The sequence below is a fragment of the Tursiops truncatus genome, chromosome 10, assembly GCF_011762595.2.
Source record: "Tursiops truncatus isolate mTurTru1 chromosome 10, mTurTru1.mat.Y, whole genome shotgun sequence".
Lineage (NCBI taxonomy): Eukaryota > Metazoa > Chordata > Mammalia > Artiodactyla > Delphinidae > Tursiops > Tursiops truncatus.
The window spans coordinates 14,060,076-14,080,120 of record NC_047043.1 but is presented as its reverse complement, the minus strand read 5'-3'; the positions used below and the strand labels follow the sequence as shown (position 1 = coordinate 14,080,120).

General features: G+C 42.7%; 1 protein-coding gene and 1 pseudogene across 2 annotated transcripts in view; one reads left to right on the top strand and one right to left on the bottom strand.

Moving 5' to 3' along the window:
* Window positions 1-1,544: 1,544 nt before the first annotated feature.
* Window positions 1,545-2,224, bottom strand: LOC109551509 (frataxin, mitochondrial pseudogene; annotated as a pseudogene).
* An 8,392-nt stretch (window positions 2,225-10,616) lies between these two features.
* DEK (DEK proto-oncogene) overlaps window positions 10,617-20,045 on the top strand; it is a 30,849-nt gene continuing 21,420 nt past the window's right edge. Inside the window, exons 1-6 of one of the 2 annotated variants that reach the window (XM_019945065.3) lie at window positions 10,617-11,026; window positions 11,385-11,538; window positions 14,809-14,910; window positions 15,149-15,258; window positions 16,612-16,706; window positions 17,591-17,711. In XM_019945065.3, the coding sequence (XP_019800624.1) occupies window positions 11,394-11,538; window positions 14,809-14,910; window positions 15,149-15,258; window positions 16,612-16,706; window positions 17,591-17,711 (573 nt within the window). In that variant the 5' untranslated portion in view covers window positions 10,617-11,026; window positions 11,385-11,393. Of the gene's footprint in view, window positions 11,027-11,210; window positions 11,539-14,808; window positions 14,911-15,148; window positions 15,259-16,611; window positions 16,707-17,590; window positions 17,712-20,045 lie in introns of those variants that run through there. The other variant, XM_019945066.3, reaches the window with a different exon arrangement.

Sequence of the window (20,045 nt, the reverse complement as noted above, 5' to 3'; positions counted from 1 at the left end):
CAGTAGTTGTGGTGCAGGGGCTTAGTTGCTCTGCGACATGTGGGATCCTCCCGGACCAGGGCTTGAACCCGTGTTGCCTGCACTGGCAGGCGGATTCTTAACCACTGTGCCAGCAGGGAAGCCCAGCACCATCTTTGAAAAACCTTTTTCTTTTTGGTTTTTTTTTTTGGTGTTTTTTTTTTTGGCTTATAAACAGAAATTTATTTCTCATAGCTCTGGAGGCTGGGAAGTCCAAGATCAAGGCCCCAGCAGACTGGGCGTCTGGTGAAGGTCTGCTTCCTGGTTCGTAGACAGCTGTCTTCTTGCTGTGTCCTCACATGGTGAAAGGGATGAGGGAGCTCTCTGGAGTCTCTCTTATAAGGGCACTAATCTCATTTATGAGGGCTGTGATTGGGGGTTAGGATCAACACCTTAGCATTCAGCCTACAGCCCAGGCTTAGCACAGTAATGGCACAATAAAAGATGATTACTTGAACATGAATTCAACTGAAATTCAAGCTTAAAAAAAACTGTTCACTGTCATCTCCTCTACTAGAGGGAATTAAGCTGGCCTGTTAAGTTGCCTGAGGGGACCACTAAATGTCTAAATTGGGAATCGACTATATTCTATCCAGTTTAACCCTTTCTGTTAACACGGGGAAACAGAGGTCCAGGGAGTTCGAGAAACTGGCCCAGAGACAGACAACTACTTTTGTGCTGGGTCAAGTGTAAGACCAGGGTTCCTTTCATTAACACCAACATCTTTTCATTTATGTGGCCTTTCACAGTTTACCAAGCACCTCTCAGCTCCATGACCTCATTTATTATACTATATCCATGAGCTTACAGAGATGGCTTTTGGGGGATTTTTTGCATCCTCAGACCAGTGTTGCAATAGCTTATTCTATACTGACTCTTAAATTTAAAATATATATATGTACACACACATGTAAATGTATATGTAAAAATACATGTGTGTACACACATATGTACACATATATGCACATATGGAAGACACGGCACCACATCTCCCTGTGTCACCCCATGCGGGCCACACCGGGGCAGTCACAAAGCACCAACAGAAAATGGTCTTCGGTTTCAGAATTCCCGAGTTGCCACTGATGCTTCAACACTAAAGGGCTTAGAAGTGTTTACACTTTCAAGAGGAGTAGGAATGTTTTAGGCTTCCCTTTAATGAGTCTCATTTTGAGATAGAATGGCAAGGTTGGTCACTCTTCATGCAGTTTTTGTAGTAAGTCTTTCAGGGAATGAATGGTGAAGCCAATTCATTTATCCTCCTGGAATTTGTCTTTCTTCTTTTTCTTTGTTGTGAGGTTATATATTAAAGGTATGGGCATACAGACATTACGAAAGATAAGGGCTATCACGGGAGGGAGGAAATCAGACAATAAATCCAAAGAAACCTACGGAAATTAAAAACCTTAACTCAGGGGCAGGGCAAGAGGCGACACGGTCTTTTCACAGAGCCGTTACACATAATGCAACTGTCGTCAAAAGCAGGAATGGAGAAGACTAGACATTCAGCTGCAGAAGGAAGCTGGGGTCTTGGCTTTAGAGCTTTCACTGTCTTCAGCATTCGGCTGGGCAGCAAGTGCCTTTTCCAGAGTAGGCCAGAGAACATAAGTCCAGTTTGGTTTTTAAGGCTTGAGTCAGCTCTGTGGCCAGCAGCTCGTGGAGGGACACACCGTCGTGGGAGTACACCCAGTTTCTCCCAGTCCAGTCGTAACGCTTGCGGACACTGGATGGTGAAGACAACCAGATTTGCTCGTTTGTGGTCTACTTGTTGATGACGTACGTTCCTAGATCTCCACCCAGTTTAATTCTTAAAACACCACTCCCAAAGGAGACATCATAGTCTTCAAATGTGTAAGGTTTGTCTGCAAGGTCTTCAAAAAAACTCTGCTAAGGAGTCCAGCGTCTCCTCGGCCAGTCTTTCATAGGCGGTATTGTCCTGAGGGCCAGCGTCACCCAAAGTTCCCGTTGTCCTCAAATTCATCCAACAGACACACTGCTTTTTGACATTCAGGATCCGGTTGAGGCAGCAGAGACTCAGACTGGGCTGGCTGGGTGTGCCGGCCGCGGCGGTCCCGGTGCGCAGGCCCCGGCAGCCGTAGAGCTGGGGGTCCTTCGTTGGCCGCGGGGCCCCGGCGCGGGCCTAGGCAGAGCCCGGAGGCGCCGAGCGGGGCAAGAGGCTGGCGGCCGCTCGGCGCCCAAGCGTCCACATCGAAAAACCTTTTTCTTTTCCTAACTTGCAAACATCTGTTCATTCTAAATTTAATTTTTTAAACCCAAGCTGCCTATGGGGAAGATACCCACCCAAACTTTCTCTAGTTCCTTTAAATGAAGAATAAGTTTAAAAAAGAAATATTTTATTTATAGAAGTCTATAGACTCAAAATAGGAATTATCTTTCTTTCTTTATATTTATTTATTTTTGGCCATTTGGCTTGTGGGATCTTAGTTCCCCAACCAGGGATTGAACCCAGGCTCTCAGCAGTGAGAGAACAGAGTCCTAACCACTGGACCACCAGTGAATCCCCCCATAGGAATATTTTAGAGTTTCACGTCAATTTTTTAAGATAATGCTCTGTTTTGACAATCTTGTGACAATGTTGAGGATTTCTAGCCAACTTGTAGTGGAAAACACTTTTCTGCCTCTGATGTTATGATTCTACCAACAGTGATGGCATTTAATATAATCTAAACAATGTTAGTCCATAAGTAGAAAAGCCCCTTTCAACAGAGATGATTTTATTTTACAGAAAACAAGGGAAGTAATACCAAAGCTCTGTCGTCTCTATTTTTTTGGCCTCATTCCATGAAACAGTTGCTAAGGATATATTAATAAAATGTGTTGCAAATGATATTTGCTAAATTTAGAGCAAAATTAGATTCTAGGGTGAAAATTTGGTAACCACTTATCCTTTGTTCTCCAACTGTTATTGTCTTACCACCATATCCCTCACCTTCTCCTGCTGCTTACTTTGAATAGTCTTCTCTGGCCATCGTCCAAGCTAGAATATCCCATTTATCAACCAACTGGATATCGTTGCATTCACATATTTTCAAACCTAATCTCAAATTACTAACCTGCATATGATACTTTGGCTAACTCTACCAGAATAGAGTATGATATCTTGTTTTTAGAAGAACCAAATGTGTCACTATATTTATATTTATGACCGGGTTTAAAAGAGAATCTGGTCATCAGCTTATTCGAGCCACGTTAATTTACGGAGCTGGTATTGCTGGAAGGTCTTTAAATGGCATCCAGACAACAGACCCATGCCACTGTCTTAGAACCAAAAGGGGAAACATTTCAATTAAACACATATTTTAGAAGTATTTGTGTTAGGCACTGTGCCAAGGACTGGGAGAGAATAATAAGCATGGATGTGGTCCCTGCCCATGAAGCTTGTCGTCTGGGAAAGATAGATATGTGTGTAAGAAAGATAAGATGTCTGTGTGCAGTGGATGTAAAAACTTCTTAAGGCAGAAATGGAACCAATTTAAGAATCAGGGTTTTAACATTTCCAAAATTAAACCAACAAATATTTTTAAGCATGGTCCCCGTTGATCCCAACTGTACCTTATTTGGTTGTAATTATCATCCCCTCTGTGCAGAGAGAGCAAAGCTCACCAACTGTTCCATATGTGCCCCCATGTTGCCTAGATTCTTTGCAGTGAGGTGGGGTAGCATGACCCATCTGGTCACTAGCCAATGAGCAGAACCCTAGAGGAGCTGGTATGAGTTCGTGTCTTGCTCTATTCCCCTAACACCGTGAACACTCAGGACTCATATCGTGATGGTGGATCACAAGACCAAAAGGAGCCTAGGGCAATGAGTAAATCACAGGAAAGGAAGCCCTGCAGAGTTGCCTGAACTGACCAAGAGTTTTATAGAGTGAGAAATAAACTTCTGTTAAACAAAATTGTTTAACTGCGGTTAAATAAACTTTTGCCAAAAGAACCTGTCTCATCCTAATGTACCATCCCAACGCAATAAACAAAAAATGCTCTGAATCTTCATAATAAGAGTTTATTTTGGTTTGCATGCATTTGGCAAATCCCTATTGATCACTTACTATGCGTCAGGCCCTGCTTTAGGTGCCAAGAATACTGTGATGAACAAGACAAAGTCCCTGCAGCCACAAGGAGTATACATTTTAGTGGGGAAGACAGACAATAAGCAACTAAAAATTTCAGGTAGTGATAAATGCAACAAAAGAAACAAAGACCTTACTTCTTTTGTTGTTGTTGTTATAAATTTATTTATTTATTTTTATTTTTGGCTGCATTGGGTCTTTGCTGCTGTGCGCAGGCTTTCTCTAGTTGTGGCAGGCGGGGGCTGCTCTTCGTTGTGGTGCACAGGCTTCTCATTGCAGTGGCTTCTCTTGCTGCAGAGCACAGGCTCTATGCACACAGGCTTCAGTAGTTGTGGCACGAGGGCTCAGTAGTTGTGGCTCACGGACTGTAGAGCGCAGGCTCAGTAGTTGTGGCACATGGGCTTAGTTGCTCCCCGGCATGTGGGATCTTCCCGGACCAGGGCTCAAACCCGTGTCCCCTGCCTTGGCAGGCGAATTCTTAACCACTTGCCACCAGGGAAGTCCAAGACCTTACTTCTTAATCTTGCCCTATTTTCACCATGTCTCATCCCTCTCACATTGTTACTTTCCTCCCTACTCAACTCCTATTCTATGCTCCATCATTATGTTCATTGTCGCACCCATATCTTCAACTCACCCTTCTCTCCTCTCTTCATACTTGTCTGAAAAAAGGCCAACCTGGTTAAATCCAATTATTTGCCACCTTTATACCTAATCCTAGTAGCTGAATATGGCTGCAGAACAACAATAATCCTGACTGTTCTCACTTTGACTTCATGGCCACTAACCTCAATTGGTCCTCCTTGCCGCTGCCTGGCAACCCTACTACATTCTCTTGTCCACTCGTCTCCCATTCTCCTATATGACTAGCACACATTCCTCTCTCCTGAAACCTCCAACTGTCCTCTCCCACACTGACAGTCAATGATTTTGCTCCTGATTTCACTGAGAAGTTCAAAGGAATAAGAACTTCTGAAGTTCCCACAAATCTGCCAACCCCACCCACTGTCTAAAGCCGTATCCTCTGTCTTCCCTTCTGCTACTACGTAGAAATTGTCCTAAGGACAGCTCCTCCACTTGTGTACTAGGTTCCGTTGCCTCTCATCTCCCATGTAGACATGAAGATGTGTCACCTAGATCCCCCTTCAAGGAAGGACCTGTTGCTCAGCTGCAGAGCCCGCAGTCAGCAGACAGCCTCCATGGTCAGCTTGTTCAGCGGCTGCCCCATCTGTGGTCAACCTCATCCCAGGTCATGCCCTTCCTGGAGCAGCTTGCATGCAGTGACTGGGCAAGGCGGGGGTATAAAAGCTCAGCCACGCAGGACACTCTGAAGAGCTGTACTCACTCCAGAACTCCCCATGGAGTTGGCTGAAGCTTGGCCAGTTCTGCTTTACAGTTTGACCTCTTCCTCTGCCCACTCTTGCTTTCTCCCCCTTCCTTTCACAGGTACTGATTCCTAATCAATATCTGACACCCCAGATTCTGTTTCAGCATCTGCTTACAGAGCCCAACTTGACATACCAACTTTAGGTCAGCTCCAGCTATTGTCCCCTCCTTCTTTTTCATCACCAATTTCCCCCTCCCTACTGATTCATTTCCATCATCACATAAACATACAGTAATATCTCCCTACTTAAGAACCAAACTCCCAGGTCTTCCCTGGTGGCGCAGTGGTTAAGAATCTGCCTGCCAATGCAGGGGACATGGGTTTGAGCCCTGGTCCAGGAAGATCCCACATGCCGTGGAGCAACTAAACCCGTGCGCCACAACTACTGAGCCTGCGCTCTAGAGCCCACGAGCCACAACTACTAGCCCACGTGCCACAACTACTGAAGTCCGCACGCCTAGGACGCATGCTCCGCAACAAGAGAAGCCACAGCAATGAGAAGCCCGTGCACCACAATGAAGAGTAGCCCCCTTTCGCTGCAACTAGAGAAAGCCCGTGCGCAGCAACCAAGACCCAACGCATCCAAAAATAAATGAATAAAATAACTTGATAAAAAAAAAAAAAAAAAGAACCAAACTCTCTTTGAGTTACTGCTCCATTTTTCTGCTCCCCCGAAATAGTAAAATTTCTGGAAAGTGTCTGATTCCATTCCTTACCTACCTGTCTCTCTCTAACCCCACTCCTGGCACCTTCATACTCACCACTGCAGAGAAACAACTCTTGTCAGTGCCGCTGATAACTCATCATTCTTATACCCAGCGGTCAATTCTGAGTGCTTATCTCACCTGACCTTTTAGTAGCTTTGACCCAGCTGATCGCTCTCTCAGCTTAGATACTTCTTAATCACTTAGCTTCTGAAGCTCGACATTTTCGCTTGATTTTCCTCCCACTTCACTGGGTTCAGTTGCTCCTTGTCGTCTCCTTGGCTGGTTCCACTTCCTCTCCTGAACCTCTAAACACTGGTGAGCTCCAGGGTACAATCTTGACCCTCTCCTCACCTCTGCTGATGTTCACTCTGTTAGTGTGCTCCTCCAGGCTCAGAGCTTTAAATACCATCTACTACGTGTTGACAACTCCTACATCTATATCTTGGGCTAGAGTTTCACCTGAATGGCAGACTTTCGTATCCAACTGCCTAGCCTGAATCTCCATTTGGATGTTAGCAGGAATCTCAGATCTAACAGGCCTAAAAAATAACTGACTTCCCTCTCCACTACTCCTTGCCCCTCCCCTAATAAAAGCCCGCACCCTCCCCCAACCCCTGAGGTCTTCCTCATCTCAGCAAATACATACTCTCTTCTGGTTATTGAACCAAAAACCCAAGGTCATCATAACCCAAATTCAGTACTCTAGAGAATTCTTTAGAATATATCTAGTCTTTCTCCACTGCTCTCATTTACTTAAGATCTCTTTTCAAATGCCATCTTATTAACAAGATCTTCCTTAATTATCAAATATGTAAAATAAAATCCCATCCATCCTACTGGTCCTTCCTATCTCCTTTAACCTGCTTTACTTTCATAGCTATTTGTCATACAATAAATTCACTTGTTTGTTCACTGTCTCAACTAGAATGTAAACTTGAAGATGGCAGGGACTTAGTCCTAGTGACAGGCAGAGAGTAGGTGCTCAATAAATATTTTTTTAAAATTAATTAATTTTATTTTATTTATTTATTTTTGGCTGTGTTGGGTCTTTGTTGCTGCGCGTGGGCTTTCTCTAGTTGCGGAGAGCAGGGGCTACTCTTCGTTGCGGCGAGCAGGCTTCTCATTCTGGTGGCTTGTCTTATTGCAGAGCACAGGCTCTAGGCGCGCGGGCTTCAGTAGTTGTGGCACGTGGGCTCAGCAGTTGTGGCTCGTGGGCTCCAGAGCGCAGGCTCAGCAGTCATGGCGCACAGGCTTAGCTGCTCCACGGCATGTGGTATCTTCCCGGACCAGGGCTCGAACCTGTGTCCCCTGCACTGGCAGGCAGATTCTTAACCACTGCGCCACCAGGGAAGCCCCTCAATAAATATTTTTGAATGAATAAGTGAATGACTGAAAAAGAATGGAAAGGGAATAGTGATGCTATTGGGATAGAAGAAGCACTTGAGCATAGAGCTAAATGATGTGAAGGTAAAATCACTTGAAGATTCTGAGGGAAAAGCAGTCCTGGCAGAAAAAAGGTGGAGAGCCCAAAGGTAGGGGTGAGCTTGGCTTTATGGGGGAACATCAAAGGTATGTGTGGCTGAAACAGCCAAGAGTGTCAGAGAGATGAAACCAAGATTGTCAGCAACTGGATGATGTAGGACCTTATAAACCATGTGGACAAAAAAAAAATTGTTGCCTGCCATTTCAGTGAACAAAGAATGTTGCCTGTCATTCCAGTAAACAGCAAATGTTACCACCATCAAGCCATCAGCCACTGCACCCTGAGGGGAATTCAGGACAGAGAAAAACAGGATACTGGCCCTAGATAGTTAAGATGTATTTCTAAGGACTTCCCTGGTGGCGCAGTGGTTAAGAATCTGCCTGCCAATGCAGGGGACACGGGTTCGAGCCCTGGTGCAGGAAGATCCCACGTGCTGCGGAGCAACTAAGCCTGTGTACCACAACTAATGAGCCTGCGCTCTAGAGCCCGTGTGCCACAACTACTGAGCCTGCGTGCCACAACTACTGAAGCCCATGTGCCTAGAGCCGGTGCTCTGCAACAAGAGTAGCCACCGCAATGAGAAACCCGCGCACCGCATCGAAGAGTAGCCCCTGCTCACCGCAACTAGAGAAAGCCCGCGGGCAGCCACAAAGACCCAATGCAGCCAAAAATAAAAAATAAAAATAACTAAATTTATAACAACAACAAAAAAGAAGTAAGGTCTTTGATTCTTTTGTTGCATTTATCACTATCTGAAAATTTTAGTTGCTTATTGTCTGTCTTCCCCACTAAAATGTATACTCCTTGTGGCTGCAGGGACTTTGTCTTGTTCATCACAGTATTCTTGGCACCTAAAGCAGGGCCTGACGCATAGTAAGTGATCAATAGGGATTTGCCAAATGCATGCAAACCAAAATAAACTCTTATTATGAAGATTCAGAGCATTTTTTGTTTATTGTGATGTGATGGTATATTAGGATGAGACGGTTCTTTTGGCAAAAGTTTATTTAACAGCAGTTAAACAATTTTGTTTAACAGAAGTTTATTTCTCACTCACTGCAACTAGAGAAAGCCTGCATGCAGCAACAAAGACCCAATGCAGCCAAAAATAAAATAAATTATTTATTTTTAAAAAAGAGATGCATTTCTAAGGAATGATTTCCAATGAGCCCAATCTCTTGCATCTTCCCATTCATAGAAAAGCAGTAAAATCATTAACTTGAGATATCTTTTTTTTTTTGTGATTAGCAGTAATCTTTTGATGTTTGACTACATGTTTTTGTTTGGGTTTTGTTGTTGTTGTTTTGTGGGTTTCGTTCAGCAAAAACTCCTATATATCCTGGCTCTTCCCTTACTTATTCTGAGCAGTTCCTCAGAGCGATCTGAGAGGCTGTCTCCCAGGCCATAGTCCTCAGTAAGTTCCCTGAATAAAACATAACTCGAGGCTTCCCTGGTGGCACAGTGGTTGAGAATCTGCCTGCCAATGCAAGGGACACAGGTTTGAGCCCTGGTCTGGGAAGATCCCACATGCCGTGGAGCAACTAAGCTCGTGCACCATAACTACTGAGCTTGCGCTCCAGAGCCCGCGAGCCACAACTACTGAGTCCGCGTGCCACAACTACTGAAGCCCACGTGCCTAGAACTCGTGCTCTGCAACGAGAGAAGCCAGTGCAATGAGAAGCCGGTGCACCACGACGAAGAGTAGCCCCTGCTCGCCACAACTAGAGAAAAGCTCGGGCACAGCAATGAAGACCCAATGCAGTCAAAAATAAATTTATTAAAAAAAAAAAAAAAAGTAACTCGCAACTTTTAGGTTGTGCATTTTTCTTTGGTGGACAACCATAAGTATTTTGAATTTTATTCCAAGTATGATGGGGAATCGTTGGAGAGTCTTAAGCAAGCGAGTACCCAATCTGATAATTAAAACAAAAATACAAACAAATCACCTTGGCTGCTACGTGATTAGTAGGAGGTGGGGCTAGCAATGTGGAAGCCACTTGACCAGTGAGGGACTATGTCCAAATCCAAGCAACAGAGTGGACAGGAGCTGAGTGACATCAGTAGAGTGAAAAACGGTTTTAAATTTGAGAGTATAAGTGACAGGATTTGCTTATGTTTTCAGTACGGGCACAAAAGGAAAAAAGAAGATTCAAAGAAAATGTCTAACTTTTGCCTTACAAACCGGAGTCCATTCAGGGAAATTTAACTGATCATATTTCTGTTAAATTCATCCAGTAAAAGGATCCTGTGGGCAGACAGTGGTTGAGGACTTCGGGGTGGGGGGGCGGGAATGAAGGGAATCAAATACAGTAAGGGGGAGCATTTGGGCGGGGGAAACCACTGTGTTGTGTTTTGTTTTTTTTTAAACGAAGCCAAAAGATGAGTTTATTGCTAGGGTTTCGACCTGCAAGCCCGAAAACTCAAGGGTATGGGAGCAATGTGTTCACTTTTTTAAACGTTGAGTTTTAAAGGATTCTGCGGAGCTGGCCTAAACTCTGGGAGAAGAGCCTGGACTGGGTGATACCGTATTTCCTCTATTATAACTAACACACATGATTTCCCCCTACATTTACAGGTCTGGAAATCTTTTTCTCTCCGGTGACTGTGAATTTTCAACGTGGTAGGGGCTTTTCCCTTGCGGTGCACCTTACAAGCGACGGGGTCCTCCGAAATACAGCAGATTCGGAAGTCATCACCAGCGTGATCTCTGGGACCCAAATGAGATCGCTCACTTAGTTATTCCCCTCAACCTCTGGGAAATACTGTAGCAGCGACTTCACGGGATGTAAACTTCTTCACCACCCTCCGCCCGCCCCCTCGCGGACCCGCGGCCGCTCCTCTTTTCCGGGAACGAGCCACGGAGACAATACACATGCAGGCCCTCTAGCGTTCTTCCGCTCGGCGCCGCCTCGCCGGTCCCGCGCCCGCTCCCGCCCGCCGCCCGGGAAGCGGCCTGTCCGCTTTTCAGGCAGAACGCCGACCAGACGCCGGACGCCGCCGGGGGCCGCCTGGGAGCGCGCGGCCCCTGCGCCCGCGGCCAGGGCTACCCTCGCGCCCCCGCCCCAGCCTAGCCCGCCGGGGCTTCCCACAGAGGCGCCGGCCCGCCCCGCCTCCCCCACTCCGCGCGCGCCAACTCCCAGCTCACGGCCCTGATTGGCCGCCGCATTCCCGCTTTCCTTCCCGAACCGCCATTTTGAAAATCTTGTTGATTCTGGGCATTCGAGAGAGCGGCGCAAGCGTCACGCCAGCGAGCAGTCCGCGCGCGTCCTCCTCGGTGCCCGTCGCCACCGCCCGGAGCGTCTTCGTGCCCTCGCGCGCCAGGCCCGCGGCGGCCGGGACCCGTGGTGAGGGCCGCGTTGGCGAAGGACAGGCCGAGAGGGCGCGCGGGGCCCGCCCGCACCGCCGCGGCCATTTGGACGGCGGCCTGGGGCGGGGGAGGGGACGCGGGGCGGCCGGCGGCGCGGGCCGGGCGGTGGGAGGGGCGGCTAGGCGCCCGCGCTTTCCCGCCTCAGGACGGCCGGACTGCCTGCGGGGCAAGAGGGAAGCCGCCCCCGGGGAGTGAGAGCAGCAGACCCGGCTACGCTGGGAGGCAACTTTGCGGTCAGGTTTCCCGCGGCTCCCGGGGGCGGCCGGCTGGAGCCGCCGCGTCCTTCCAGCCGGGGGCGAGGGGACCGAGACGTGTGGCTTCCTCCCCGCTCGCAGGTCCACAGCATGTCCTCCTCCGGCCCTGCTGCGGAGGGAGAGGGAGCCCCCGCCCAGCCCGCGTCCGAGAAAGAGCCCGAAATGCCCGGCCCGAGAGAAGAAAGTGAAGAGGAGGACGAGGACGACGAGGAGGAGGAGGAAGAGGAAGAGAAAGGTGGGGAGGAAGTCTCGTTGCTAGTGATCGATTTTCCCGAAAACGGTTTTCTGGCTGTTTTTGCGCTTAGAGACGCTAAATCGGAGTGATTTTCAGTAGGAATGTTTGCGGAATTAGGGTTTTTCGTGTTGAGCAGTAGCAGAGAAAATAACTTTGGGAATTCCAATTTAAAAAAAATTACTCGTTCCGTTGTTACTACTTTGCAGTGCAGTTTACTTCTCGCCAGCAACAGAGAAGTTCATAACATTTTATCATTTGACAGGAAGTTTGTAAGTTTCAGATCTGTTTTTTTAAAACTGCTAGCCTTGGGAGTTCCTAAGGTAATGTTTTGTTTTTGCTAATTTAAGTACACGTCCTTTGCCTTTTGAAGTTATTGTAGGGTCCTAACTGAAATCATATATTAAGACTTGAAAAAGTTATTAATACGAGTCTTGGAAATATTTTAATAGTTTTAATTTATTTGCCGAACTTCAGCAGACGTTCTTTTCAAAGGCTTAGGGGAGTTACTTTCACGGGGAAACACCGGTGAAAGCTGTTGCTCCCTTAGAAAGTAGTTAAATACGAAAGCAGTGAACTGTGAAAGTTAAATGAGAGCTCAGAGCTGTCTCAGTTTTGGTGTTGAGAGAGAGCGGTAGTAGCCTATTTGGACGCACGAAACCGAGGAGCCTTAGAGAATTGAGTGGTATGCTGCGTCAGTTTATCCAGGATGCATGGGGCAGTGCCCCTTAGGTGTGCCCGCTTCCTAAAATGTTTCTAACCACTTAAAGCTCCGTGTCACAGATCTTATCCTTCTCTCGTGGTGTTAGCCCAATCTAGGTTTGTTTAATATTTGACTACCGCTCAACCAAACTTGGGAAGAGGTTTGAGGATTTCGTCCCAAACCCAGGTTTCACTGTCAATTTTTTTTTTTTTTTAAGTGTAAACCAGTCCACCGTCAGCACTTTTTATAAATACAATCTGGGTTGAGATTACACGGTGTGCCTTTTGTTTGTCTAAAGTGGTATGTGCTCTAAGGGGAAGCATGTCCACGTTTAAGTACAAAAACGCTTAGGAAAAATATGAATTATTTTTAAATTATTCATGATATAATAACTGGAAATTGGCCGCAGTATCTCACTACTAGTCCAAGACTTTCTCAGCGCTTTTTCCTCGAATTTTTGGTTTTGGATACCACCGAGATGATGAATTTCTTCACATCAGGAAGAAATTACAGAAGTCATGTAAAAATTCTGTAAATGACCGGTACAGTAATGCTAGGGAGATGGATGGCAGTTTAAATTGTGGTTTTTTTTTAAACATGAAAATTAAAAAAAAAATAGCCCCAGGCAGTTCTATAGTTGTCCTAATTTATTATTGTTCTCCTTTTCCTCATGTGAGGTGTTTGTGGAGCAGTCGAAATTGTGGATGTTTTTATCCTACTTGGCCCTGAAAATTTAACTCTACTACTGAGGCATCATAGAAACAAGACACTGAAATTTGTGCCAAGTAAGGGGGTGAATTGACTTAGCTTGGCAGTGGTTTGGGGAGTGAGGGGAAGGGCGGTAGGAGATGCCTTGTAAAAGATGACCCCTAGGTTTCTGTCTTTGGCAGCTGGGTGGATAATACTGCCATTTTCTGAAAGGTAGAATTCATGAAGGTGAGTGAGTTTGGAGATGATTATGACTTCTGTTTCGGATGCCTTGAGTTTGGTGCCTGTAGGACATGAAGTGGAGCTGTTCAGTTGACAGCCTGAAGCTCAGGAGAAGGCTCTGGACTGGAGGTAGACCAGGAATGTCATTAGCTTATAGATGGTAATCAGCAGCAAGCAAAGGGCTTACATCACTCAGGGAAAGGAAGCGAAGTGGTCACCAGCGTTGGTTTAGGGTGCTTTCTTTCCTTGCCGCACACCATTGCCAGCATACACCTGCTGGAATCCCTTTCTTTTTACTAATTCTTTATGGGCAGATCCTTACGTCTCCAAATCTTACCTGTCCTTCAAAGCCAGATCCAGTGTTTTGGTCCTTTTTCCATAATCGAAAAAGAATTACTCTTTTATCAACTCAGAGAACTTTCAATTATATCTTTCTTAAAGTGTGTTATCATCTACTTTGGAGTATATTTGTGTCTCACGGACCCCAGTAGACATGATCTCTTTCAAGAAATATTCAGTTTCTTAATCTATTGATGCCTCCTTAGTATCTAGTGCAACTTGGCACAAAATAGGCATGCAGGTGAATGAGTGGAAGCACTTCCAGCGATCTATAGTGTCCTCTTATTTATCTGACTTTATCTCAGTCAGAAAGTAAGTGGGTTTTAGAAAATCCAGCCTAGGGACTACCCTGGTGGCTCAGTGGTTAAGAATCTGCCTGCCAGTGCAGGGGACACAGGTTCGAGCCCTGGTCCAGGAAGATCCCACATGCCTCAGAGCAGCTAAGCTCGTGTGCTACAACTACTGAGCCTGCGAGCCACAACTACTGAAGCCCGTGGGCCTAGAGCCCGTGCTCCGCAACAAGAGAAACCACCGCAATGAGAAGCCTGCGCACCGCAACTAGAGAGAGCCTGTGCGCAGCAGTGAAGACCTAACACAGCCAAAAATAAAAAAAAGAAAATCCAGCATAATGTTTAAATTGTAAAATATATATATTACCTAGCTTAGGAAAAAAAAAGCGGTACGGACTAAACATTGCAAAACTTTTTTACAGGGTTTGATGACCATTATTATGAACATCATTTATTGAACTACAAAGTAATGCCCTCCCAATTGATTGCCTTAAATGTAAACTTGTAGAATTTTACCCTAGCCATAGTAACTCCAGGCTGCTCTGCCTTACTGTTGCTTTTCTTCTGTCAGCTTACTAAATTATTGCTTTGCCCTGAATATCTCTTGAAGTTCTTAAAATCTCAATCTAAACTTGCTGTTTTCTGATGTACGGTAAATGGAATCCCAATTAATAGAATTATGTCTAGTCAAATCGTAGGTTTAATGAGTACCTTGGTGATTTTTCACAAATAAAGTGACTGGACTTCCATAGCAATAATTGTAGCTGGATAGAAGTTTGTTTGCTTTCTGATTTTTTTTTTAAAAACTGGTTCCCCTGTGGGGTTGCCAGGTAAGTAAAATGTTACTTTTAAAAAACTTCAGCGACGCTATTAACTTATCACGTATTTTCATCTCTGTTGTATCATTTACTTCTCAAAATCATGCTCAGGAGAAGAGTTTATGTTTATGTAATAAAGTTAATACCTTCTTTAAGCTTTTTGTTATTTAAGAAGTATTAAATTGATTTCTAGAAAAGAGTCTCATCGTGGAAGGCAAGAGGGAAAAGAAAAAAGTAGAGAGGTTGACAATGCAAGTCTCTTCCTTGCAAAGAGAGCCATTTACAATTGCACAAGGTGAGTTTATGTTCCTTTCATTTTATAGTGAAAACGCCTAAATGTACAAAATGATGGATAGCAGTGCTTATTAGTTTTTAGTGTTTACTAAGTAGCAATATATAACTGGTGTAATTCTATTTAATTTGCCCTATTAGAACAAGTTATATGTAAATTATGCTGTAAAAAACAATTCTCATTAAATTAAATGTTCTAACACATAATGGGTATTTAACTTTAACATGGTATTTTTTCCTAGGAAAGGGGCAGAAACTTTGTGAAATTGAAAGGATACATTTTTTTCTGAGTAAGAAGAAAACGGATGAACTTAGAAATCTACATAAACTGCTTTACAACAGACCAGGCACAGTAAGACCTTTTTTATACCTTTTACCTAGTAGTATACTTATGTGTTAAAATACTTCACAATGGAAGCATAATTTTAGTTCTGGAAAGGACTTAAGCAATCAACTAGATCAATCTCCATACCATACAAGTGAGCCAGCTGACACACAGTTGAATGACTTATCACAGGACATGTAGCTGGATATTAGCCATTAGTATTTTAACATCCAGGGCTCTTCATACTGTAGTTGTTTTTAAGGCAAACTAAAATTTCACATTGTGAAATCAAAATTATGATGATTTTAGTGATTTTTAACTGTATTAGAAGAAATCTGTTTTTTGGATTTTTAAAAAATTAATTTATATTTATTCATTTATTTGGCTGTGCTGGGTCTTAGTTGTGGCACGCAGGATCTAGTTCCCTGACCAGGGATCAAACCCAGGCACCCTGTATTGGGAGCACGAAGTCTAACCGCTGGACCACGAGGGACCTCCCTTTTTTGGATGTTTCTAACCATTCAGAAATAAATGATTACAGCATATTGTATCTCATTTTGAGGAAATATCTGTTAAATTAGGTGGTAATTTTTTGCCAGTGTTAGAATAAATCAGTGTTTCATTTACTGAATTACTATACTGTACACACAACTTCAGTATTTCATATAAGTGAGGAGACTTTGAGCTGTGAGTGGACAAAGTAAAGTTTGACATTGTTTGATTGTCTGAAGCATGGTAAAATTAATTTTCATGTGTGTTACCTCAGTCGACCCTGACAACAATCTAATCTACACAAGTCCCATTACTGCTAAATGGTATTAACTTTTGGAGGTGCTCTGTTCTTTTTAAAGAATCAATCCCTGACTTTCTGTTGGAAAATAAGAAATATTACTAGCAACTTGTATTATTTAAGGAAAGGACGTCATTTATTTTTTAATGTTATTTATTTATTTTGGCCACACCGCACGGCTTGTGGGATATTAGTTCCCTGACCGGGGACTGAACCCGGGCCCTTGGCAGTGAGAGCACGGAGCCCTAACCACTGGATCGCCAGGGAGTAGGCTGTCCTTTTAGTAACTTTCCACATTCCCTGGTGCTGTCAGGTAACATTTAGTTGTGGTTTTATAATTACTAGTAAAAATTCCCAGATGAAATTCATTTCAATTCAAATTGTTATTTTCAAAGAATTGAGTTTGAACACTTTATAATGTTAATATTTTAGTAGCAAATACAGTTTTCCAATGTGAAGAAAAAATGTTGAATACACCAATATTGTAGTGTGGAGACAGGTGTGAAAATAAGGTGTTGGCTTTGAAATTTTTCTTGTGTACATTACTGGGTAATAAATAGTAGCATTAATAATAGGAGAAACATTTTCAGGTGTCCTCATTAAAGAAGAATGTGGGTCAGTTCAGTGGATTTCCATTTGAAAAAGGAAGTATCCAATATAAAAAGAAGGAAGAAATGTTGAAAAAGTAAGTTATTTTTATAAATATCATAGTTAATGTGCTTCACACTTAATTTTAAACATTTAAATATAACTGCCCTTACATTTTCAGTAGACTGACGATTCTTTGCTTTAAATTCCAAGAGCATGTCATCATAAAGTATTAACTATTTCTGATAAATAGCGGCTGTCAAGATTATTGAAGACTCAAAAGACATTTTTGTTTCTTAGAAGAATGATACAGGTAAATCATTCACACAGTCCAAAATTCAGGAGGTCCAAAGGAAATGTACTGAAAACTCTTCCATTCCTGTTCCCTGCCAGCCACTCTGTTCTCCCACTTATAGGTACCACTTAAACTATTTTGAAGTTAATCAACTTGATAGAAATCATTTCCATTCTAATGCAAACAAGATGATATATTCTTTAAAAAAAATTTTTTTAATGTGATGATATATTCTTATAAGAGTTTTTGTTTGTTAAGTCACTTGTAGTTTAAAAACTCTAAGTATTAAAGGTCATTACCTATACCTTCTTTGAGACATTGTCAGTAGGAATACTCAGGGGAAAATGTGTTGTTTAATCAGTCACCAGCCAGAAGAATTAACAAGTCTGAATTTTATCGTATTGAAAACTTTAGGTTATATTTCAGTGAACTAAGTGAATTTATTTTCATACCACCTTAAGACTTAATTGGTAAATGATGTTTTCCATTTATTAATAATTACATCTGGTTGTATTTTGTGCAGTAGTCAAGATTATCGGGAGTACTTCTAAGATTCAGAGAAACATTGGCTGTTTTCTTAATATTTGTGGCTGAGCCAGTTTGGTTAGCTATTATCTTTATATTGTGGAGAATGTTTATAAACTTTCCTACATAATCATATTGGTTTCTTCCATTTTCTGTTTCAGATTTAGAAATGCCATGTTAAAGAGCATCTGCGAGGTTCTTGATTTGGAGCGATCAGGTGTAAATAGTGAACTGGTGAAAAGGATCTTGAATTTCTTAATGCATCCAAAGCCTTCTGGCAAAGTGAGGATCACTTTTTACTATTTCAGTAACAAATCAGTTATTTGTAGTGTCTCCATTCTCTTTTTTTCTGGAACATTTTAATTAGCATTGCTGTCAACATTCAGTAATATCTTTTACATTCAAAGAATATGCCTTCCGTTGACATAGCTGCAACAATTTCATGACAGAAATAACAGAGAAGGCATACGGATGTGTTCTCCCTTATCAGATGTAAAGGATGTAAGATTAAGAAAAATAATTGTTAACTAAATGTCAAATGGGACAGAAATACAAAGGAAGTATCCAGAGTTATGTATATAGAAGGCACTTGAAGGACAGAAACAGGTTGAGCTGAGGGTGAGGTGTTGGGCTGGTGAGGGAGAGTGTGCGACCTATAATCAGATCAGGAAAGGCAAGATGGTGTATTAAAGCTGGATATTTACTAGATACTGGAATAAGGTTATGAGAAAGTGACAGAAAAAAGCTGGCTCTTTGAAGTTTCTTGGACTGTATTTCCAGAATCATCAAGAGAGCCCAGGAGCTGGACAGGGAAGTAAAAGTCTTACAGTTTTCCCTACTCTTCTAAAATCTGGATTAGGTTTGCCCTGATTGTTCAACAGTAACAAAGGACATCACTGAGTTAAAATGTTTATTGAAGTATTAATTATATGACCTTGCATTTTCAGTTTGTTTTCAATCTTTTAGCAAATATTTTCATATTTTTTCATTTTGATAGGAAAGAAATTGGGAAGAGATCTAGAGGGCCTAGGAGTTCAGGGGAACACCATCAGTGAGGGGAGAAGGGCATTAAGATTAGAAATCAGAAAATAGCTCTGGGACTTTATTTTTGTCTGCTCTTGGTCCTGTTGACCATTAGCTGGATAGTGATACTTAAGGATATTTTTGTCATACAGCCACAAACTGAAGGCATATGGTAATGGGGGAGGAGGGGTTCTAGTTGATTTATTTAAAAGATGAGTTTGAACACTATTTCCCCAGAAGCAGTTACTAAGTTGCCTGAGATATGAGGGATATGTTTATATTCAACATTTCCTCAGTGATTTTCAAGTGTGTTAGTCTCAAGACCCCATTACCCTTTTAAAATCAATGAGGGCCTCAAGAGCTTTTGTTTATGTGGGTTATTTTGATATTTACTGTATTCTGAATTAAAACTGAAAAGTTCTAAAATAACAGGCTCACTACATGTTAACAAAAGTAATATCTGTATGAAAAATAACTATACAAAATTTTAATGAGAAGAACGGCCTTCTGTTTTTGCAAATCTGTTTATGTCTGTCTTAAGAGAAGACAGCTCTCTTCTCATTTGCTTCTGCATTTCCTTCTGTTGCAATGTATTGATTTGCTTGAAGTACATGAAGAAAATCCAGCCACACACAGCTGTGTATCTAGAAAAAGGAAGGATATTTTAAAAACCCTTTCAGTTAATTATGGATAGTCTCCTTTGATATAACACCAAAACTCCACAGTGGGGAGGTTCTTAAAGGTTAGTTGTAATGTATCTAAAACCATGTTAATAAACTTGGACCTTTTACCTATGCATATTTTGTAATATGCACTCTCCATTTGGAAAATGTTGGTTCCCTGAATTATGCATATCTTCCAAATGCTGGCGCATTTCATTGAACACTGTCAAAAAGTCACATTCATTAATATAACCTTTGTCTCATCAGAAAAAAATATCTTTAGGTATTGGGAGGCTGTCAGTTCCATGATAGTGGATGTGAACTTTCCAAAATTTTAATTTTCACTTGAAATTTTGAAATTTATCATTGGCAATACATACTGTCAGGTTTCTTTTGAGGTGACAGGCTCACATTTATTTCTGAGACTATGTCTGTCAAATACCTAAGTCTGAATAGGCATAGTTTTTTAATTATTCTTTTAAAAATGATATTCCATGAAAAAAGGTAGCTTAGTTCACTGCTCAGTTGTGCAAGTGCTTTTCTTTGAGGAGATCAGTGAACTTCCTTATGTAGCCAAAGTACTCTGTGTGTACCTCCGATTTTGTTATACAGATGTTATAAAGACATGTACTCAAAGGTTGAGAGTTAACACAGTATTTACTGTTTCATCAAGAACTGGTGTGTGGTTGTGAGGAATATAATGACTACACACACAGTTTGCTGCCTCCATCTCGATAAGGTACCAGTAGGTTTACCCACCTTTGCTTTTTGCACAATTACTACAAATGTCAACGCAGTGAAAAGAGTGAATAAATAATGCCTTGGTATTATTATGAAAATAGTTCTGACCTTTTGGAGTTCTGGAAAGGTCTCAGGAAACTGCAGGTTCCATGAACCAGACTTTGAGCACCACTGTTTTATCCTTTTTTAT